Genomic DNA, 25,153 nt, shown 5'->3' with positions numbered 1-25,153 from the left:
TTTTGCTTCGTTTTTTATTTTTATTTTTTAAGAGGTTCAACAAAGGGGTTAATTAGTGGGACAGTTTTATAGGGCGGATCGTTATGGACGCGGCGATACCTAATATGTGTACTTTTATTTATTTTTTTTCTTTCAAAAAATGAATTTATTAGGGAATATATATATATTTTTTTTTTTTATTTATTTAGTGATTTTTTTATAAATTATTTTTAAACTTTTTTTTTTTTTAACTTTATTACATTGTCCCAGGGGGGACATAAATGTCATGTGACAGATCGCTGATCTGTCACATCACAGATCGCTGTGAGAGATCAGCGATCTGTCACCAGCAGTGCTGCACTCTTCCTCATGCTGGCGCTTTGCAGGCATGAGGAAGCCGCCTCCCTGCAGGCCCCCGAAGGTCCCCGCCGCCATTTTGGATTCGGGGACCTGCAGGGAAGGAGCCCCCCCCCGCAGCAGTGCTGCACATCGCGCTGCTGTGGGGGTCTCAGGGAAGCACGGAGGGAGCCTCCTCCTTGCCGATGCTTCCCTAAACCCCCGATACACTGCGATCGTGTTTGATCGCAGTGTGCCAGGAGTTAACGTGTCGGGGCAGTTTGTGACCGCCCCTGACACATAGTGTCGGGTGTAAGCTGTGATAATCAGCTGACACCCGGCCGCGATCAGCTGCATTCCCCCCGTGAGCGCAGCTGATCACGCTAGACGTACTATCCCGTCCTTGGGACTTAGGTCCTAGGTCACATGGATGGAATAGTACGTCTAATGTAGGAAAGGTGTTAATATCGGCTTTTTCTGGAGTTTTTCTTGTAATATAGGAAAGACTAAGGCCAGAAATAAACCCCATAAATCACTGTACATGGAGACTTTGGGATCAGATCATTTCTGTCCGCGTTGATTGTGGAAACTAAAAATCTTTTCTAAAAGCCTCAAACTTCTGTGTGTGACTCAGAGCTGAGATCTAACGGGAGAGAAGATTCCAGTGCGGGGAAGACGGGAAACCTTCATGTAGACGGCCGGTGGGGATGGAGGCAGTGACCGACTCTGGCCAAATCTGTCTCTAGAGCCGCAGTAGAAGATGAAGATGTCGTCCTCATCATGAAGGAGTTATTTCTCATGTCGCGTGTAATGAATATCTCCTGCAGTATTGCTAATGCCGATTCCAGTGTCGGTAATGAGACGAGAATTAGCGTTATGGAAGATGAGTCTATGAGGAACGTGTTCAGCTGCCGACTCCGAGGAGGAAACTGCTTGTTGTCTGTGGCCTAAATATATAGGTTTTATTAGTAGATGTCAGGGAAGAAAACTAAACCCTGTAAGATAATAAATCTCCTCATATGTTTCCCTTATTATCTCCAGTAATTGTATTATTACACAGGATTCTTATGATGTTACATCGGATCATCTTCTTCTCATTCAGGTCTCTACAATATCGGATCCTCTCAGTGAAGATCTTCTACAGAAGAGAATTTTCCTGATTTCCCCATCAAGGATGGCTATGGACAGAGACAAGATGGCGGAGAGGATGTTACACCTCACACTAGAGATCCTCTTCCGTCTCACTGGAGAGGTGAGAGATTCTGATGACGTCACATTACATCATTCTTATCTATGGGAATAACAGATGGACAGAACTGGAGAGGTGAGGACTCTGGAAATGTCTGTAGTGAGATTTATTAATGTGTCTCTCCATAACCAGGATTACACAGTGGTGAAGAAGACCTCTAGTGATCGCTGTCAGGACCCTGTGTCTGAGGGATGGGGAAGACCCCTGAGCCCAATCACGGGGCCTCCACCTCACCCCCTGATCCATGAGGACATCAATGACCAGAAGATCCTAGGACTCATCTACAAGATGATTGAGCTGCTGACTGGAGAGGTGACACTGCTGGGAATGCTGGGACATTATACAGTAACACTATGAAGGGATCGGGGGATGACGGTATCATTGTATGTGTCAGGTTCCTATAAAGTGTCAGGATGTCGCTGTCTATTTCTCCATGGAGGAGTGGGAGTATTTAGAAGGACACAGAGATCTGTACAAGAACGTCATAATGAAGGTTCCCCAGCCCCTCACATCACCAGGTAATAGACAGGACTAAATACACACGGCCTATAATTATCTGTAGGTAGAGAATGAATTCAGTCCCTGTATGTGTTTCCTCCAGATCTATCCAGTAAGAGGACTACACCAGAGAGATGTCCCCGTCCTCTTCCTCCACAGGACTGTAACCAAGAAGATCCCAATGTTCCTCAGGATCATCAGGTAGATGGAGAGACGGTGTCAGGAGATCTCCCCTATGATGTGTAGACGGCTGTGAAGGTCTTGTGCTCAGTCTTGTTTTATCCACCAGTATTATATGTTTTATACTTGTGTAATGAGAACGGTGGAGATGGCAGGATTAGAGCTGATCATAGATGGGACTTCTCCATCTGTCGGTGACTTTTACAATATTTGTTTCAGGGTGAAGATCTGACCCATATTAATGCTACAGAGACATATGTGAGGGGTGATGAGTGGTGTAAAGAGGAGATTCCCACATATGACTACCCAGGTGAGTAGTAACCCCTGAATGCAGAGAAGTCACAGATTCCTCTCAGTCACCGGCTGTGGCTGCTTTATCGGTGGTGTAGTCCGGCCGTATTACCATGATCACTATTTTGCCTCTAGACCACAACATTCTCCTCCACCCAAAACTGTTCAAATGACTTTGGGCATTGAAAGCCCTTTTCTATAGAATTTACAACCAATTACATTGTTTTTGATCCTAAGGAATTCAGATTACTGCACAATCTCTCCTGAAATGGGGAGCAATATTATTTCCTCTAATCTTCTGCTCAGGATCCATAGTAGCTCCAATGGTCCACCATAAATGAGGGCAACTCTGGTTTACTGTTGTGTAATCTGTATTTGTAGTTTTCAGTTAATGATATTCTCGTGCTCTGGGGCGGGGCTGTGGGTGGGGCTTTATGTGGTGCTCTGATTACATATTCCTCTGTATTGGCTTATGACAGGTCGCTGACCCCTCACTGACCCGCCCCCATTATTACATAATGCATATAATAGCATTGATATTATTGATGATAATGCCTATAATATTGTGGCTATTGTGAGGCTTAGAAAAAAATTACATCCAGCAAAATGTCACCGGCGATGGCGGCGCCTGCGCAGTAGCCTCTATATCAACTATATGAATTTTTTTTTGTTAGGAAGTTATAAGGGTTAAAAGTTGACCAGCAATTTCTGATTTTTACAACAAGATTTACAAAACCATTTTTTTTAGGGACCACCTCACATTTGAAGTGAGTTTGGGGGTCAATATGACATAAAATGCCCAAAAGTGACACCATTCTGAAGAGTGCACCCCTCAAGGGGCTCAAAACCACATTCAAGAAGTTTATTAACCCTTCAGGTGCTTCACAGGAATGAATGGAATGTGGAAAGAAAAAATATACATTTACTTTTCTTTCACAAAAATTTTCATTTAGACCTAATTATTTTTTACTTTCGCCAGGGTAACAGGAGAAAATGGACAATACATTTTGTTTTGCAATTTCTCCTGAGCATGCCGATACCCCATATGTGGGGGAAATCTACTGCTAGGGCGCACGGCAGGGCTCGGAAGGGAAGGCGCTCCATTTGACTTTTTGAATGTAAAATATGCTGTAATAATTAGCGCTTGCCATGTTGCGTTTGCAGAGCCCCTGATGTGCCTAAACAGTAGAAACTCCCAAAAAGGGACCCCATTTTTTAAACTAGACCCCTTAGGGAACTTATCCAGATGTGTATTGAGCACCTTGAACCCACAGGTGCTTCACAGACGTTTATAACATGGCGCCATGCAAATAAAAAAAGAAAATATGATTTTTCACAAATCTTTTTAGCTCCATATTTTGCATTTTCATAAGGGGAACAGGAGAAATTGCTCCATACAGTTTGTTGTGCAATTTCTCCTGAGCACGCCGATACCCCATATGTGGGAGAATACTACTGCTTGGGCGCATGGCAGAACTTGGAAGGGAAGGAGCGCCATATTGGAGAGCAGATTTTGCTGGAATTGTTTGTGGGTGACATGTCACATTGTCAGAGCCCCTGAGGTGCCAGAACAGCATAAGCCCCAAAAGTGACTGCATTTTACCAAATACTTCCCTGAATGAATTCTTCTAGTGGTGCAGTGAGCATACTGACACCACAGCTGTTCCATAGAAAATTTTACCATTGGGCAGTGAAGAAGAAATAATGACATTTTTACAATTAAAATGTTGTTTTAACCCCAGATTTTACATTGGAAAATAGGTAGATAGGTAAATGGTCACTACACCCAGAGATGAATTCCCTCCTGAAGTGACCCCATTTTGGAAATGACACCCCTCTGGGAATTCATCTATGCATATAGTAACCATTTTCACTACATGGATGATTTCCAGAAACTCGTAGAAGTTTCAGAGCAAAAATTGCAAAAATGTCATTGTAGTGCCCAATATATTGTGCCCAGCTTGTGTCTCTGGAGACCTCCCCCCACCTACCCCCGGAAATTGTTATTTCAGCTCTACTCAAATGTGTCTGTCACTAAATAAACCAAATGCTTGAATGTCAAAACAGTTCAAAAACGTGGTTCTGTGTGGAAGATTGTAAAGCCGTCATGGAGGCATAAGGCTGGCAATGATGGGCATTGTGGGTAATAATAGCGGGCATCATGCCTCATTCCTCTCTAGGAACATACACGACATGTTCTCTGGGGGTTCTTTCTTGTTTCAGTTACTGGGATGAGTGCAATAAAATGTCGCTCAGTGAGTCTTCTGACATCTTCACATTATAAAGGATTGGCGGGGACAAAATTTTGAAAAACAAGATTTTCAGTGACCTTTTCCTGGTAATCAAGGAAAGTATCTGCATTTCCGGCTTTTTTGTATAACACAAAAGATTTCTATGTGGCCACCTGAAACAAATACATGACTAACTTTTTATACCAGATCTATGATTTTCTTGATACCTGGTATGGCTGTAGAACCTGATCTGCAAGGTCCACACCCCATATATTTGTTGTAGTCAATGACAGACACAGGTTTTGGAGTAGTGGATCCCTGTTGGTCTGCAGTGGCCCTTGTGGCATCTGTGTGGATCGAGCTCAGGATAAAAATATCATTTTTATCCTTATACTTAAGGGCAAGCAGCTCTCCATTGTGTAAAGCCCCTGACTGCCCCTTTCGGAACTTTTTGCTGAGCAATGATTGTGGAAACTCCTGACGGTTTTTGCGAATAGTCCCACAAGCCCCTATGTTATGTTCAACCAGACCTTTAAATAGAGGTATGCTGGTGCAGTAGTTGTCAACATACAGATTGTAGCCTTATTGTAAAAATGGAGTTATCAGCTCCCAAACCATTTTTCCAGATGTCCCCAGATAAGTAGGGCGTCCTGGTGGGTTTAGTTGGCTGTCTTTTCCCTTATAAATGTGAAAAGCTGATGTGTATCCGGTTGAACTCTCGCACATTTTATAGAGCTTTATTCCGAACCTTGCCCTCTTAGAAGGAATAAATTGCTTGAGGTGCAGTCTTCCTCTGAATTTTACAAGGGACTCATCAATGGAAATGTTTTCTGTTGGGGTGTAGAGCTTTAACAACTTTTCTGTCAAGTCTTCGATGATGGGTCTGATTTTGAATAGTCTGTCATGTTCTGGGACATTTCTGGGCAGGCATTGACTATTGTCATTAAAATGCCAAAATCTCATGAGCATTTGATAACAGGTCCTAGGAAGAACGGCAGGAAATATAGCGGTGGCTTGAACAGGGCAGTTGGACCAATAGGACAGAATGGTCATTTTTTTAACAAGCCCCATAGCGACTGTAAGTCCTAAAAATGTTTTCATTTCTAGGACATTAGTTGGTTCCATAAATTTGACCTAGCATAATAGGATCGTGGATTCTGGCTGATGAATTGGGACACATATAAATTTGTAGGACAATATGCTCTAGCAAGCTATCTGTCAGAAACAAATTAAAAAAATAATTGGTCCAAAATTTTCCACCTCCACATTTATACCAGGAATGGCATTAAAATTAGGGATGAATGGAGTAGCCGAATCCGAAGCCTCACATCTGGGAATTGCTACATCAAGAGGCAAAGCCCCTTGGACATTGGTGTGCGCCAATTCCCGAGCACTAGGGACAGCGCTAGTACTGGGCATTGTTCCCTGAGTTGGAGACATTTCTCCAGAAGCGCTATTTGTCCTTCTTGTTGTCCTGGTCCTTGTGTGTGAGGATGGACCAGAATCACTGCTCATTTCTGAGCTATCACTGTCGCTGCTACTAAAGCCCTCGAAATCCACATCCCCATCAGACACTGCAGTTTCTTCGCTATCAGAACATAAAAGTGCATAAGTCTCCTGCACTATAGTACTGACGGGCCATTTTATTCGTTTTTATTTTTTTACCGGAAATTGAAAACTACGACGTGACCAAATAATTTGGGAAGCATTTGAGAAAAGCCTAATTCTTAGCCTACCCCTAACTTTAGCCCCAACACTAACCCTAACTATAGCACTAACCCTAACCTGCCTTATCTGTATTGTTACTTTATAGCACAATCGCTGACTGACACAGCTGTTGGCAGCAGCACTTGTAACACTGCTTCTCCTCTAATCTCTCACTGACAGGAGATCTGAGGAGAAACAGCGTTTTTATGGGGCAGATCACCCGGGAAAGTTCACTGCTGCAACAAACTTTCCCAGTGATTTGACTCATTGGCTGGTGTGACGCTGATGTCATAAGGACCTGAACCAATCAGATCTCAATGAGGTCGAGGGTCACAGGATGTGTTGTGCGGCGAAATCCCCTAGTTATAAGGTATGTGGGGTCCCGATGAGCACAAAACTGCCGACCGTAGACAAACGTCCGCGCTGCACAAAGCCCTGCTAGCGCCGATGTTTATCTAACGTTGGTGGTCACGAAGCGGTTAAGTTAAGGGTACAATCATTTCTGTCCAGGCCTATTTCATGAGTTTTATTTTTTTTTAATTCTGTGGAAGCATGGTTGAAAAGCAATGTCTGACTTTCATTTGTTCATTTTCATAGATTTTTTATTTATTATTACTTTTGTCAGATTCAAGTTATTTCTGTGACCATTGTGGGATTTCTCGTCATTAAACGAGGGGTACCAACAATTTTAACCACGTGTGTAGGAGGAGTGAATATTTTGACTCCACAGCCACTTTCTGGAAATTAACACGCAGTGGATGTTGGAGAGTGAAAATTACACATTTGCCATGTTATTACCCAGCACATAGTGCCCAGATTGTGCTCCAGGAGACACCGCAAATTAAGTGGGTTCTTCTCACTATAATATTGCTAAATACTGGGATCCTAAATGTTGTTTGCGCACACTGCAAGACTCCGAAGTGAGAGCGGATTTTGCTGGATTGGTTTATACTTTTCAGCCGCCTTTGAGCCACTAATAGTGCGGGAACCTCTGTTTTTCCATTGACAGATGATGGACCTGAGTGGGGACTTGTTTTTTGTGAGATGAGAATTGGTATTATTTTCACCTGCATAACATTGATTGGTTTCTTTATATTTGATATTTGGGAGGCAGAATGAACAAACAGTTGAACACCACACACTACTGGCTCATCCAGCAAGGTTTTCTATTAGACTGTGAACTGTCATTGTCTTGGTAAATAATTAAAGTTTTTACATAGCTTGCCATTTTTATGTACAGTTTAAATAGAAATGTTCAAAAATATTAAACTCAAGGATATTTTATTAAAAATAATTGTTTTTTTTATCTTAGCAGATGACTGTACCAGGAGATCAGAGGGACAGCTGACATCTTCAAGTTTTAAATCTGATGATCTTGAGATCCTACAAGATACAACTGAAGTGAATGCCATTACTCCAGATATACCATCATCCATTCACAGCAAAGATCTGTCATCTGATCCTATGAAACAGGTCCCATCTTCTGATTCATTACTGACTACTAAGAAAAATCAAAGTCACAAAAAAGGCAATGAAAAACAAACTGCTCCTAAGGCAAAGAAGCTTTTTTCATGTTCAGAATGTGGGAAATGTTTTGCACGTAAATCACTGCTTGTTGCTCACCATAGAACTCACACAGGAGAAAAGCCTTTTTCATGTTCAGAATGTGGGAAATGTTTTGCACGTAAATCAAATTTTGTTATTCACCATAGAACGCACACAGGGGAGAAGCCTTTTTCCTGTTCAGAATGTGGGAAATGTTTTAACCAGAAATGGCATCTTGATCGCCATCAGAGCAGTCACACAGGGGAGAAACCTTTTTCCTGTTCAAAATGTGGGAAATGTTTTAACCAGAAAGGGAATCTTAATGAACACCAAAGAACTCACACAGGAGAGAAGACTTTTTCATGTTCAGAATGTGGGAAATGTTTTAACCAGAAAGGGAATCTTGATATACACCAAAGAACTCACACAGGGGAGAAGCCTTTTTCCTGTTCAAAATGTGGGAAATGTTTTAACCAGAAAGGGAATCTTAATGAACACCAAAGAACTCACACAGGAGAGAAGCCTTTTTCCTGTTCAGAATGTGGGAAATGTTTTAACAAGAAATGGCATCTTGTTAGTCACCAGAGAACTCACACGGGGGAGAAGCCATTTTCCTGTTCAGAATGTGGGAAATGTTTTAACCAGAAAAGGAATCTTAATGAACACCAAAGAACTCACACAGGAGAGAAGCCTTTTTCCTGTTCAGAATGTGGGAAATGTTTTAACCAGAAATGGCATCTTGTTAGTCACCAAAGAACTCACACGGGGGAGAAGCCATTTTCCTGTTCAGAATGTGGGAAATGTTTTAACCAGAAATGGCATCTTGATCGCCATCAGAGCAGTCACACAGGGGAGAAACCTTTTTCCAGTTCAAAATGTGGGAAATGTTTTAACCAGAAAGGGAATCTTAATGAACACCAAAGAACTCACACAGGAGAGAAGCCTTTTTCATGTTCAGAATGTGGGAAATGTTTTGCACATAAATCACTGCTTGTTACTCACCATAGAACTCACACAGGGGAGAAGCCTTTTTCCTGTTCAGATTGAGGGAAATATTTTATCCGGAAAGAGAATCTTGTTAGACATCAGAGCAGTCACACAGGGGAGAAGCCTTTTTCCTGTTCAGAATGTGGGAAATGTTTTGCACGTAAATCACTGCTTGTTACTCACCATAGAACTCACACAGGGGAGAAGCCTTTTTCCTGTTCAGATTGTGGGAAATATTTTAACCGGAAAGGGAATCTTGTTAGACATCAGAGCAGTCACACAGAGAAGCCTTTTTTATTTTCTTAATGTGGGAAATATTTTACTTGGAAATCAACTGTTAATAAACATCAGAGATGTCACATAGGGGAGAAGCCTTTTTTATGTTCATAATGGTGAAATAGTTTTAACGGCGAGTACTCCAGCAGCTGTGCTCTGCTTGTGAGCAACGCATTATGTCCCTGCCATGTGCTGCTTCCAAGCATAAAGCAGTTGCTGGTATCAGAGCAGGATTCAGCAAGGGAGCGCCGGGTAGGTAAGTGTAATGCTTTTTTCTTAATGTTTTGTGATGGGGCCATGGATACCAGGATGGGGGCCAATTATAAGGATTGGGCTATGCATAGCAGGACTGGAATGGGGGGCCAGTCATACCCGAATAGTGATGGTGCCCTGCATACTAGGAAGAGATGGGGGCCCTGCATACCAGGATAAGGATGGGGGCCATGCATACTACGATGAGATGGGGCACTGCATACCAGGAGCGGGATGGGGCCAATCATGCCACAATAGGATGGGACCCTGCATACTAGGATAAGGATGGGCCCATGCATACTAGGATAGGGATGAGGGATCTATGTATACCAGGGTAGGGATGAGGGGGCCATGTGTATCAGAATAGGGATGAGGGGACCATATACACCAGGATAAGGGATATTAAGTACAGAATTAACCACATTTTTTGCTTCAATTTTTTTTTCCTAATTTCCTCTAAACCTAGGTGTGTCTTATAGTCCAAAAAACACGGTATATATATATTTTTTTCTCAGTGAACTCATTCCTTATGTTTGGCCTCATTAAAATAAAAACACTCATACTCCGCTGGCGTGTCGGCTCCACTTCAGCGGTGTTGAGACTCACTGTCCCGGGGCTTATGTGAGGTTCTCACATCACACGAGCCCTGCACCCAATCAGCAGCAGCTTCACTGTTCCTTCGGACATATTGAACATCAACATGAAGCCAGGGCTGCGGCTGCTCTCTGACGGCCTCATGATGCTTGATTTGTCCGAAGGTGGGGACAGTGACATCAGCGCTGATTGGGCACAGGGCTCACATGACGTAAAAACCTCAAGAGACCCAAGAAAGCAAGTACCAACAACCTTTTTAAACATCAAAAATCCCACACAGGGAAAAGTCATTATTATACCTAGAGTGTGAGAAATGAATGACAGGAAAATCGTATTTTGTTGACCTTCAAAAATAACTCAGACGAGGAGAACCTATATATATTATTCACAAATTGTACAAAAACATGATGCACGCGACGTGTGTTCAAGATGGAATATTATATGGGAGTTTTATAGGATAAATTCAAGGTGAGAATATTATATGGGAGTTTTATAGGATAAATTCAAGGTGAGAATATTATATGGGAGTTTTATAGAATAAATTCAAGATGGAATATTATATGGGAGTTTTATAGAATAAATTCAAGGTGAGAATATTATATGGGAGTTTTATAGAATAAATTCTAGGTGAGAATATTATATGGGAGTTTTATAGGATAAATTCTAGGTGAGAATATTATATGGGAGTTTTATAGAATAAATTCAAGGTGAAAATATAATATGGGAGTTTTATAGAATAAATTCAAGGTGAGAATATTATATGGGAGATTTATAGGATAAATTCTAGGTGAGAATATTATATGGGAGTTTTATAGAATAAATTCAAGGTGAGAATATTATATGGGAGTTTTATAGGATAAATTCTAGGTGAGAATATTATATGGGAGTTTTATAGGATAAATTCAAGGTGAGAATATTATATGGGAGTTTTATAGAATAAATTCAAGGTGAGAATATTATATGGGAGATTTATAGGATAAATTCTAGGTGAGAATATTATATGGGAGTTTTATAGAATAAATTCAAGGTGAGAATATTATATGGGAGTTTTATAGGATAAATTCTAGGTGAGAATATTATATGGGAGTTTTATAGGATAAATTCAAGGTGAGAATATTATATGGGAGTTTTATAGAATAAATTCAAGATGAGAATATTATATGGGAGTTTTATAGGATAAATTCAAGGTGAGAATATTATATGGGAGTTTTATAGGATAAATTCAAGGTGAGAATATTATATGGGAGTTTTATAGAATAAATTCAAGGTGAGAATATTATATGGGAGTTTTATAGAATAAATTCAAGGTGAGAATATTATATGGGAGTTTTATAGGATAAATTCAAGGTGAGAATATTATATGGGAGTTTTATAGAATAAATTCAAGGTGAGATCATTATATGGGAGTTTTGTAGAATAAATTCAAGATGGAATATTATATGGGAGTTTTATAGAATAAATTCAAGGTGAGAATATTATATGGGAGTTTTATAGGATAAATTCAAGGTGAGAATATTATATGGGAGTTTTATAGAATAAATTCAAGGTGAGAATATTATATGGGAGTTTTATAGGATAAATTCAAGGTGAGAATATTATATGGGAGTTTTATAGGATAAATTCAAGGTGAGAATATTATATGGGAGTTTTATAGGATAAACCAAATACCAACAGAAAATAAACAAATATCAGTAAAAATAACTCCTCTTCATTAGGTAAAGTATGAAAGAATTGCTCCATATTCCGATACCCGTCGCATCTTGATTTTTCATGATCTTGCGTTGGGTGAAGGCTTATTTTTTGTGTGCCGAGCTGACGTTTTTAATGATACCATTTTGGTGCAGATATGATCTTCTGATCGCCTGTTATTGTATTTTAATGCAATAGTGTGGCAACCAAAAAAACTTAATTCTGGCATTGTTTTACATTTTTTCTCATTACGCCGTTTAGTGATCGGGTTAATTCATTTTTTATGTTGATAGATCGGGTGATTCTGAATGCAGCAATACCAAATATGTATATTTTTTTATTGTTTTATTTTAAATGGGGCAAAAGGGTGAATTTGAACTTTTATATTTTTTTTTAAATTTTTTAATATTTTTAAAAACATTTTTTTTTACTTTTGGCATTGTGAAGACATACAGCATTGTTCCTTAATTAACCAGACGACTATTTTTTAGCAAACGAAGAATAATAGAATGTTATCTGTATGTTGGCTTTAAATTTAAGTGTTGATTTCTGGTTGGTCAAGAAAACAGACTTTTGTTTGTGTAAGTCGGTAATATTGACTTTTATTGTGCGCTTATCCTTGATCACTAGTGATGTTTGCTGATATGCTAATTATGCCTTGTGTTATGGAGCCAGTTTGTTGACTTCTAAAGCAGAGAGGGAAAACTAATGCAAATAGTTTAAGTAATCAAGTAATGCTACTTGTTCTCATCTCCATTCTTACCCTTTATGTAAATACTGAATGAGGGACACTTGTTAAGTGCGCAAATAGGTTACAGGCCTCTGTATAAAGAGACAAAGAGAGAAACAGCCAGAGAGATTCTGCCAAGACATCCATACATCCCAAAAGGACCAGAGACAGGACGGCAGCCATTTACATCATGGCTCCATCACGAAGGTCACGGATCTATCATTCTATAGGAAACAACCTAGGGGTTTTCAGCCTTGGTTGGAAGAATACAGATCTGCTCCATTGACCATCGCTGAACCATGGATATGTTTGGAGACAGGTTGTGTTCCTCAGATCAACTGGCCTTGCACCTTGTATTGACTCAATGGACTGTCATCTTCCTACACTTGTTGTTACCCCGTCTCTGTGTTCGTGCCACAGGTGGAGTAGTTGACAGCTGACATGTGCCGAAAAAGATGTGGGCTCAGCGACGGAGCCCACATCAAAGGAAGGGAGTCCGACATTGGCGTACATTTATGCCCAATGTCTGAAAGGGATTAAAGGGGATTGTTTTGACAGAGACAGAAGTGGTAATCAATCATGTATACATACAGATAATTACAAAACTACACAGCTTCTAATGGTAAATAGTATAGAGTTAAGACAAGAAAATATCATTTGTGTAAACCATGTGTAGATATAAAAATTCAGGCAAATGTCAAATGTTGTAGCTCCACAAATAATTAAGAGTGGTGTAAGGTATGAAAGTGTGGTGTACTTAATTATTTGTACCAACTGGGGGTCTGTATGTGGGAGAGACAGGGCAAAAACTTAGAACAAGGATGAATTCTCACAACTACACAATAAGAGAAAAAAGAATAGATCTACCTGTGGCAAAATATTTTTGTAGCCCTGATCACAGCACCATGGACATGAAATTACTTGTGTTAAAAAGGTAACTTCAAATCTCAGAGAAACAGAAGGATCTGGGAGTATAAACTCATGACAGCCTTTGACACTCTCAAAGCAGGAATGAATGTGTCGCAGGGATTCATGTCTTTTTATATCAATTAAGGAATTTTCTCCTCAGACCTTGTTGGGTATCACAACACAGAACCAGACCCCTATCAGGGGACAATAAAACTTTCACACTCCTAATATATGAACTGTTCCAATATTTATGGCCACCACTTTTATCCCTCTCCCATAATGATAGTTCTACTTCACGTCATTTGTCTTACCTATTGCATTATGTCTGTGCTATGTGATTCTTCAGATTTTGTATTATTCTATGCCTGAAGAGACCTGAGTAGTCTGGAAAGCTTGCAATGTGTTACCATCTTTTCAGTTAGCCATTAACCCCTTTACCCCCAAGGGTGGTTTGCACGTTAATGCCCGGGCCAATTTTTACAATTCTGACCACTGTCCCTTTATGGGGTAATAACTCTGGAACGCTTCCATGGATCCCGGTGATTCTGACATTGTTTTCTCATTATATATTTTACTTCATGTTAGTGGTAAAATTTCTTTGACATGACTTGCATTTATTTGTGAAAAAAATGGAAATTTGGTGGAAAATTTTAGCGTTTTCCAATTTTGAATTTTCATGCCCATTAATCACACAGATATGTCACACAAAAGACTTAATAACATTTCCCACATGTCTACTTTACATCAACACAAATTTGGAACCAAATTTCTTTTGTTAGGAAGTTATAAGGGTTAGAAGTTGACCAGCGATTTCTCATTTCTACAACACCATTTTTTTTAAGGGACCACATCACATTTGAAGTCACTTTGAGGGGTCTATATGATAGAAAATACCCAAAATTGGTACCATTTTGAAAACTGCACCCCTCAAGGTGCTCAAAACCACATGTCAGAAGTTTATTAACCCTTCTGGTGCTTCACAGGAATTTTTGGAATGTTTTAAAAAAAATTAACATTTAACTTTTTTTCATAAAGACATTACTTCAGATCCAATTATTTTTTTTCCCCAAGGGTAACAGGAAAATTTGGACTGCAAAAGTTATTGTGCAATTTATTCTGAGTACGCTGATACCTGATATGTGGGCGTAAACCACTGTTTGGGCGCATGGTTGAGCTTGGAAGGGAAGGAGCGCCATTTGACTTTTTCAACACAAAATTGGCTGGAATTGAGATTGGACGCCATGTTGCGTTTGGATAGCCCCTGATGTGCCTAAACAGTGGAAACCCCCACAAGTGACCCCTTTTTGGAAAATACACCCCCCAAGGAACTTATCTAGATGTGTGATATGAACTTAGAACCCCCATGTGTTTCACTAAAGTTTATAGCGTCTGGGCGTGAAAATATGAAAATCATTTTTTCCACAAACATGATTTTTAGTCCCCAATATTTTATTTTCCCAAGGGTAACAGTAGAAATTGGACCCCAAAAGTTGTCCAATTTGTCCTGAGTACATTGATGCACCATATGTGGCAGAAAATTACTGTATGGGTGCACAGTGGGGCTCAGAAGGGAAGTAGTGACGTTTTAGAATGCTGACTTTGATGGAATGGTCTGCCGGTGTCATGTCGCGTTTGGAGAGCCCCTGATGTGCCTAAACAGTGGAAACCCCCCACAAGTGACCCCATTTTGGAAACTAGACCCCCCCAGGGAACTCATCTAGATGTGTGGTGAGCACTTTGAACCTCAAGTGCTTCACAGAAGTTTATAATGTAGAGCCATAAAAGTAAAAAAATATTTTTTTCCACAAAAATGATCTTTTCTAAGCCAATTTTTTATTTTCTCAAGGGTAACAGAAGAAATTGGACCCCAAGAGTTATTGTACAAATTGTCCTGAGAATGCTGATACCCCATATGTGGGGGTAAACTACTGTTTAGGTGCATGGCAGAGCTCAGAAGGGAAGGAGCGCTAGATTTTACTGTTATGGTTTGCAGGTGCCATGACACACTGGGAGAGCCCATGAAGTGCCAGAACAGCAGAACCCCCTATAAGTGACCCCATCTTATTAATTACACCTCTCAATGAATTCATCTAGGGTTTGCAGTGATCATATAGACATCATAGGTGTGTCACAGAATTTTATACCATTGGGCAGCCATGCGGAGAGACTCGGGAGAAACGGAGCGCTATTTGCCTATTCAAGTGAATGGGTCTGTGCACATGTCAGTGTGTTTCCACGGACCGTGTGTCCATGAGCAAAACACACTGACGTCGATTTTTAATGTCAGCGTGGGCCACAAAACAGCCAGCATACGTGCACACATAAAACACATGGATGTCATTCATGTGACACGCATCGGCACCGGGGAAGAAGCGTTACAGTAAGCGCTGTTCCCCAGCGCCAGGTGCTGAACACGACTCTCATCATTCTCCCCTGCTTGTGCCGATCGCCGCCACAGTACCAGTACCAGAAATATCAGGACATGTGAATGAGGTGTTATAGCGGGTTTTTACGTTTGGCAGCTGTCACACATTAAAAGATGCTTTTCATTGTAAAAATAGTTTTTGCATCACCACATTTTGAGAGCTATAATTTTTTGACATTTTTTGATCGCTTTTTATTCTGATTTTTGGATGCAGAATGAACAAAAACCATCAATTCATGAATTTCTTTTGGGGGGGCGTTTATACCGCTCCAGGGGTGGTAAAATTGATAAAGCAGTTTTATTCTTCGGGTCAGTACGATTACAGCAATACCTCATTTATATCATTTTTCATGTTTATACAATAAAAACTATTTTATATAAAAAAATAATTATTTTTTCATCGCTTTTTTCTGAGAGCTATAACTTTTTTATTTTTCCACTGATGACACTGTATGGGGGCTTTTTTTTGCGGGACAAGATGACGTTTTCAGCGGTACCATGTTTATTTATTGATCACGTGTTTTTCCACTTTTTGTTTGGCGGTATGATGACAAAGCGTTGTTTCTTGTCTTTGCTTTTATGGTGTTCACTAAAGGGGTTACCTAGTGGAACAGTTTTATAGGTTGGGTCGTTATGGACGTGGCAATACCAAATATGTGTACTTTTACTGTTTAGAGTTTTTTTTAATTCAAATATTTATTTAATGTTAGAATAAATATTGACATTTTTATTATTATTTTTTATTTATTTTTTTTTATATTTTTACAATTAGTTACATTTTTTTTTATTTCATTCTATCTTTTACACTTTGTCCCGCTATGGGACAGTCATTTTTTGCAGGCTGATCGCTTCTATGGCAGGCAGATGAAGCAGCATCCCCATGCTATAGAACAGGGGTGGGGAATCTTTTTTCTTCCAAGGGCCATTTGGATATTTATACCATCCTTCGGGGGCCGTACAAGCTCCGCCCACAAAGTACATCCTGACTCTGCCACTGGTTTCATGACTTAATCTTTCATTGCATGCCCTTCAATGTTCAGTAGTGAACACTGCGTGTGTGTGCTAACAGAGCAAGAAGAAATTAATGAGCTTCTAGCAATCAAAATACAGCTCCCTGCCCAAGAATGCGGTCCCTGAGAATCTGCTCGGGGGCCTGAAAAAAGGTCATCGAGGGCCGTAAATGGCCCTGGGGCCTGAGGTTCCCTACCCCTGCTATAGAAGCTGTCAGCGCTGCACTCAGTGCCCAGACACTGAGAGACTGCCTGACTTGCACTGCGCATGACCAGGAAGTTTCTTAGCCCCGGATTGTGACAACATCGGCATTGGCAGTGATCGCGACCTTGCGTCACGTTGTGGGGTCTCTGATCCAAAGGCAGAGGGACTGTCAGCCCTCTGCCTGCTCCTGGAATGCTGTGATCATGTTCGATTGCAGTATTTCGGGGGTTAAAATGGCAGGAGCGGTCTGTGACTGCTCCTGGCACTTAGTGCTGGGTGTCAGCTGTGAGAATCAGCTGACACCCGGCCACGATCGGCCGCACACCACCCGTGTGTGCGGCCGATCCCCGAGACACTCTATTCCGTCAATGGTCAAATTGGCCCGGGGCACATGGACGGAATAGTACGTCTGATGTCAGAAAGGGGTTAAACACAATACCACCCCTCTTATTTATTGTATTACGCTGCATTAGAAACTAAATAATTACGGCATGATGAAAATCAGCTTAAAGTTTCATGGAGCAATGTCTACCTTTCCCTCTTACCTTCCCTTAGTTCGTATGATGCCTATTTTATGTGCTTCAGTTTTCCTTGGTTTTTCCTTTTCTCTAGGAGCCAAGTCATATGTGATGCCCCTATCACCGACTCTATGGTCTCTGCGCTGACTGTAGGACTTGTAGCTGTTTAACATTTAATAACAATTCATTGGTTATAAAGAAGCTGTCCGGTTGAGTTATGAAACGAGCCGTGTCCTCCTGATTCTCCCCTTCTGAATTCAGATCTGACAATGACAATTTTACTTGTCCTTTGTTTCTACGATATCTACAAGTTTTCCTTTTACCGCTACATGTTATTGATACATAAAAGTTTCAGGACTCGGAAACATTATTTCTGCAAATATAAAGATGCGTGATATTTTGTTAGGCCAATTGTCTGATACTTAGAGGAAGCTTAGCAGCAATTCCAATATCTAAGACATATCTAAACACTATTACAGATTACAGTCACAGAAATTGCATTATGAACTGTGGCCCTCATTCAGTGACAGCTTTTTGCTTGTCTCTTGTACTCCTGCACCGGGTAATCTCTTACAATGGTCCAACGTTATCTACAAGCATTGATGGATTCCATTGTCCCTGATCTCTTTTTTCCATAGGTGCAATATCTTGGTGAAATCTCTCACCGTGCTCATCGCTCACGACTTCACAGTTTGGTTGAAAAATGTCTTGATGCGAATGTAAGAAATGAATAAGGACATGTACAGCCAAGGTCCTGACACAGTGCGGAAAATAAGTATTTGATACGCTGCCGATTTTACAAGTTTTCCCTCCTACAAAGAATGGAGAAGTCTGTAATATTTATCACAGGTACAATTCAACGGTGAGAGAAAATCCAAAAATAAAATAAAAACAGAAAATCACATTGTATGATTTTAAAATAATGAAATTGCATTTTATTGCATGAAATAAGTGTATGATCACCGACCAACCACCAAGAATTCAGACTCTCACAGCCCTGTTAGTTTTTCTTTAAAAAGCCCTTCTACTCTGCTCTCACCTGTATTAATTGCAACCAGTTTGAACTTGTTATCTGCATAAAAGACACCTTTCCAGATAATCAGTCACACGCCAATCTGTCCACCATGGCCAAGACCAAAGAGCTGTCTAAGGACACCAGGGACAATATTGTAGACCTACACAAGGCTGGGGTGGGCTGCAGCACAATAGGCAAGCAGCTTGGTGAAAAGGCAACAATTGTTGACAAAATTATTGGAAAATGGAAGAAACACAAGTTGACTGTCAGTCTTCTTCGGTCTGGGGTTACATGCAAGATCTCATGTCGTGGAGTAAGGAAGATTCTGAGAAAGGTCAGAAAGCCCAGAACTACATGGTAAGACTGGGTCAATGACCTGACGAGAGCTGGGATCACAGGACCGGGCCTGCTCAGGAAGTGTGCATAGCTACCTAGTGTTCACTGGTGGATACAGACTGACCTGCAGGTAGCAGCCAGGTACCCCTCCGGGGCAGAACCCAATATTGCAGCTGCAGACCCCAGGGGTCAGGTTCGCTGACACTGAATAGGGATAGGTCTCTTTTCAGACTAGTAAGTTCTGGTACCTCTACAGAACGGTTACTGACACTGATTAGGGCAAGGTTAAGACACTCTGGTCTATGATACTGGAATAGGGTTTGGCTGAACACAGACCAGATGACAATGTTCAGGCACTGGCCACTCATGGACAAGCTTCAAGCACTGGCCGCTCCGGGAATGAGATTCAAGCCATGGCCTTTCTGGATCCAGGGGACTATGGATACAGGACTTGCCACACCGGAATGAGTTTCAGACACTGGCTGCTCTGGGACCAGGGGATGACGGATTCAGGACTGGCCACACTGAGGCAAGGAATACAGGTTTAGGACACTAGCCAAACCAGGACCAGGGGACCTCATAACTCACTAGTAGTACACCTTACTGACTAATGATTCTACACGTTGCATGGCGAATCCCTAAGGGAGAGGGAGTCTTTTATATAGGATGACTCCCAGCAATTAGCTGGAAGCCATCTTCCAGGTGTAGTAATTATACTAAATATCTCTGAGCAACAAGCTAAGAGTATTTAGTATATACTTGCTCTGCCCCTTTAAGAATGGGGGCGTGCGCGCATGTGTGTACTAGGTGCATTGCTTAGAGCTGCGGCTCTCACACAACCAGGAAGCAGGAGAACGCTGGGGATTGTGCCGAGGGTCTGAGGCAGTGAGTAAGCTGGCATCCCACCATGCAGGGGTGCCAGTAATAGAGCTACAAGCACACTATGCCATCATGGATTAAAATCTTTCAGGGCACGCAAGGTCCTGCTACTCACACCAGCATATGTCAAGGCCCATTAGAAGTTTGCCAATGGCCATCTGGATGATCCAGAGGAGGCAAGGGAGAATGTCACTTGGTCAGATAAGACCAAAATAGAACTTTTTGCTATCATCACCACCCGCCATGTTTGGAGGAAGAAGAAGGATGAGTGCAAATCCAAGAACACCGTTCCAACCATGAAGCACGGTGGGGGGGGAACATCATACTTTAGGGGTGTCTTTCTGCAAAACAGACAAGATGACTTCACCGTATTTAAGGGAGGATGGATGGGTCAAGGATCGAGAGATTTTAGCCAAACACCTCCTTCCCTCAGTTGGAACATAGAAAATGGGTCGTGGCTGGGTCTTCCAGCATGGCAATCACCCAAAACACACAAGAGGAACTAAAAAGCATTTCAAGGTCCTGGAGTGGCCTAGCCAGTCTCAAATCCTGAACCCAACAGAAAATCTTTGGAGGGAGCTTAAAATCAATGTTGCCCAGCGACAGCCCTGAAACCTGAAGGATTAGGAGATCTGTATGGAAGTATGGGCCAAAATCCCTGCTGCAGTGTGTGCAAACTTGGTCAAGAACTACAGGAAACGTCTGACCTCTGCAATTACAAACAAAGGTTTCTGTACCAAATATTAAAACAGTTATCCACTACCCTAATTCGTTTAATTTTGTATTCATTAATCTTACTATTATGTGCCAGTAATGGATCCATACTCTTATTATAGTAATATATACCTTTATAAGGCAGATAGCCTCACTTGGTGTCTGCCAGATGCAGCTCTGATGTTTATCAATCACTTCTTGTCCCCGTACTGCGCTCTAATACTACAAGCTCCGCTATGCGTTGCAGTGGCCTGTGAGCCAGCACTTAGCACGCCTTCTCCATTTTCCACACAAACTCCTCCCTGCCTCCTCACCATCACCATATATATACACACACACTGTATATATGTATACATAGACATATGCATACACATTTCCTATTCTTTGTCATGTTTGTCACACATGTATCAGATCACCAAACAAATGTAAATATTAGCCAAAGATAACACAAAATGCAGTTTTTTAACGAAGATCTTTATTATATAGGGAAAAAGAAATCCAAACCTCCAGGGCCCTGTGTGAAAAAGTGATTGCCCCTAAACCTTATAACTGGTTGGGCCACTCTTAGCAGCAACAACTGCAATCAAGCGCTTGCAATAACTGGCAGTGAGTTTCTGGAGGAATTTTGACTACTCATCTTAGTAGAATTTCTGAGCATGGACCGCCTTTATAGGGTAATGACACAACAGCATCTCAATTGCATAGCTCCCAACCATCCCAGATTCAGCTGGACTGTCATGTCACACCTCAGCTGTTCTCCCAACCTCTATATTCCTCTCTCTGACATTTTCATTGCTCCTGTAGCTCCTCCTGCTCGGAGGGATTGGCCGCTTCTCTCTGCTAAGTGCATAAATTAGATTATATATTCACTTCCTCTCCCTTCAGTGATTGGTCTCCCCAGGAGTATCAGCTTCCATCTCAGTCTCCACAGGCTGCTGCTATACCAGTGAGTCACAGCTCACAACGCTGGAGATGGGAGAATTTGGTCATATTGACCGCTATATTGCCGGCAATGAACTCAGAAGCAGAGTATACATATCCATAGCAATACATTGTGTATAAGAATGCTTTTTATGGTGCCTGTATACTGAGGGGAAGAAAAATATATATTTTTGTTCTTATAAAAGTATTTAAAATAATAAGCAATTACAAAAATGTATTTTTTAATGTTAGAGTCCCAGATCCTGAACCCACAGCCTCAACATTACTGACAGGCACTGTAAGCTGCTGAGCCACAAGCTCCGGTGAAGTGGCTGCAGGATTGTGTGCACTTGATTCATATTCCAGGCTCTGACTACAGGCAGAGTATTCAGATAGAAATACACTGCTGTGTACAATGGATGTTTCTGAATTCTAGAGGAGAATAAGAGATTTTTTTCATCCTATAAAATTACTAATAATAATGAAAAACACTTGATAATGAAAAAAATGTCATTTTTAATGCGTTTTTTTAAAAATAAGAAGCATCACAAATCAGTGAATAACCCGGACATAGTTGTGCCAATATAACTGTAATGACCCGCAGAACACAGCGATCAGATTATTTACAGGAATCGGTAAATTACGGGAGAAACAAAATGGCGTAATTGATATTTTTCTCTATAAAACCCATAAAATAATGTAATAAAGTTGTAATGCGGAGGACGTGTTCACACGTAGCGTAAGTGCTGCGTTCTTATTTCTGTAAATGTCTGACCCAGATGACGTAGTGACAATCTTCTCTGATTATAGCGCGTTTGCTGCGCTTCTTCTTTTTTGCATTTTCCCCCATATTTGATGTTATTTGGCAGATATGAAGCCGCATTTAACACTTGTTTATTAGTACAGAAAAGCTTTGATTCTGCGCTTATAAATGTGACGGCGGTTTTCTCTTCATACATTTTTTTTCTTAATACGTTTTTTTCAGAAGAAGCCTATAATGGGAAAACGCATCAAAACCCCAGAGGTCCGCAGGGTCTTCAGACCACAGAGAGCGCAGAGTTCATGAGAACTGTGGCGCTATCAGACTCCAACAATCAGTATCTTCCATGGTGTAACAGTCAGGATTCCTCTAGATTCTCGTCTCTCCGCCTAGTTACAGCTGTTCTTCCTTTCTCCCCTTTTCTTTCCTCGCCTTTCCCATTCCTTCTCTTCCCCTCCTGCCTCTTAAATGTTTTATATATAAGGTATTACATGTGTCCCGTAACCCCTTTCCTGGCCTATCCGGTGCAGACCAATCTTTTTCATTTTCTTTCTATCCCTTTCATTTTTCCCTTTTCCCCATTTTACTTAACCCCTTCACGACTAGTACGGTGCAGGTAGCTTCTCTCCCTTTGATGTCGGCTCAAGTGGTGAGCCCGCATCTTTCCCAGGTTTTGACTTTCTGACTATTAATAAAATCTGTGTATACCAGTGTCTGTTCACATTGGACCAAAGTACCGATGAAACAGGGACTAATCTTTTGACTATATATAAAATCTATGTATACTAGTGCTTGTTCATATTGGTATAATAGGGTCTATAGGTTTTGACCTTTCAACTATATACAAAACCTGTGCATATTAGTGCCTGTTCACATTGGTCCATAATACCGATATAATAGGGTCCATAGGTTTTGACCGTTGATTAGATATAACACCTGTGTATACCTGCGCCTGTTCACATTGGTCCAGAATACTGGTTTAATAGGGAATATAGGTTTTGACCTTTTGACGGTATATAAAACCTGTGTATACTAGCGCCTGTTTACATCGGACCTAAATATTGGTGTAATAGGGTCCTTAGGTTTTTATTTTTTGACTATATATAAAATCTGTGTATACCAGTGCCTGTTCACATTGGACCAAAATATCGGTATAATTTGAAATCTTGTGGATTAGATATATAAAATCTGGGTTCATGGGTGCCTGTTCACATTGGACCAAAACATCGGTACAATTTTATTGACATTGGCTATGCAATGTTTAACCTTTTTATGACATCTGGGTTTTGTGTGTTAGGCCGGGGTCACACTACCGACGCAAAATACGGTCAGTATTTTACATGCGTAATACGGATGAATGGCCCCTAAACAGTGCTCTGTATGTCATCCGTAATCAAGGTGTGGTTGCGTATTTTGCGCATGTCAGCATCCATATGTAATCCGTATGGCATCCGTATGGCGAGATTTTCTCGCAGGCTTGCAAAATGGACATATAATGGAGCCCTATGACAGGGTTTCTAACAGAAACCAAAGAATAAATATAGACACATAGAATGCATATACCATATTTTTCGCTTTATAAGACGCTCCGGATTATAAGACGCACCACAATTTTTGAGGAGAAAAATAAGAAAAAAATATTTTTTAATAAAATGGTGGTGCCTCTTATAATCCTTGCATCTTATTGCTTACCGGGGTTGGTGGCTGCGGTGTAGCGGGGTCCCAGGCTCGCTGCTGGAGGAGGCAGGCGTGGAGTGATGCTGCAGGCCGCATACAGAGATGAGGGGGGCTCCGATGTGTGCCGTTGCTGCTGCAGAGTCTTGTGCTGGCGTCAGGTTTCTCCACTTGTCCGGCGGTTGGAGGCCGGTGCAGCGTTGTGTGCCCATCGATGCCCGGGGCTCTGCCGACATTGTTCGACAGACCAGAGCCCCAGCATTTCCTCGGTTCCCTATATACGTGCGCTGAAGTGCCGGTAAAAAAAAAAATGGCCGCCGGCGCGTGGGCAGATGGGATCTCGGGACCCAGTTCTCGAGAGATGAGATCTGAAATCTCATCTCTCGAGAGCTGGGTCCCAAGATCCCATCTGCGCGCGCGCGGCGGCCATTTTTTTGCAGGCACCACCGCGCGCACACAGGGAACCCAGGGAAAATGGCCACTGGCGCGTGCGCAGATGGGATCTCGGGACCCAGCTCTCGAGAGATGAGATTTCAAATCTCATCTCTCGAGAACTGGGTCCCGAGATCCCATCTGCACACGCGCCGGCGGCCATCTTTTTACCGGCACACAGGGAACTGAGGAAATGCCGGGGCTCTGGCCTGTCGCACAATGTTGGCAGAGCCCTGGGCATCAACGGGCACACAACGCGGCACCGGACACACCTGCAGCAGCGGCCAGCAACCGCCGGACGCCCCCGATCACAGCCTAGGTAAGGCATGTCCGCTTTGTAAGACGCACCCCTGTTTTCCCCCAAAATTTTGGGGAAAAAAGTGCATCTTACAAAGCGGAAAATACGGTATGTACAGTGGGGAAAAAAGTATTTAGTCAGTCAGCAATAGTGCAAGTTCCACCACTTAAAAAGATGAGAGGCGTCTGTAATTTACATCATAGGTAGACCTCAACTATGGGAGACAAACTGAGAAAAAAAAATCCAGAGAATCACATTGTCTGTTTTTTTTTTCATTTTATTTGCATATTATGGTGGAAAATAAGTATTTGGTCAGAAACAAAATTTCATCTCAATACTTTGTGATATATCCTTTGTTGGCAATGACAGAGGTCAAACGTTTTCTGTAAGTCTTCACAAGGTTGCCACACACTGTTGTTGGTATGTTGGCCCATTCCTCCATGCAGATCTCCTCTAGAGCAGTTATGTTTTTGGCTTTTCGCTTGGCAACACGGACTTTCAACTCCCTCCAAA

At 41.5% G+C, this 25,153-nt stretch overlaps 1 protein-coding gene across 1 annotated transcript; it reads left to right on the top strand.

The window, feature by feature from the left end:
* The first annotated feature begins 1,700 nt into the window (after positions 1 to 1,700).
* Positions 1,701 to 9,366, top strand: LOC141063273 (uncharacterized). Its single transcript, XM_073557334.1, has 5 exons — positions 1,701 to 1,876; positions 1,959 to 2,082; positions 2,166 to 2,263; positions 2,462 to 2,552; positions 7,787 to 9,366. The coding sequence occupies exons 1-5, from the start codon at positions 1,853 to 1,855 to the stop codon at positions 9,061 to 9,063; spliced, it is 1,614 nt and encodes a 537-aa protein (XP_073413435.1). The 5' UTR covers positions 1,701 to 1,852; the 3' UTR covers positions 9,064 to 9,366.
* Positions 9,367 to 25,153: the final 15,787 nt, after the last annotated feature.

The sequence above is a fragment of the Dendrobates tinctorius genome, unplaced genomic scaffold, assembly GCF_039654945.1.
Source record: "Dendrobates tinctorius isolate UK_male_01 unplaced genomic scaffold, ASM3965494v1 ptg000249l, whole genome shotgun sequence".
NCBI lineage: Eukaryota > Metazoa > Chordata > Amphibia > Anura > Dendrobatidae > Dendrobates > Dendrobates tinctorius.
Note: the sequence above shows the minus strand (reverse complement) of the source record. Positions and strands in the feature narration are given on the sequence as shown.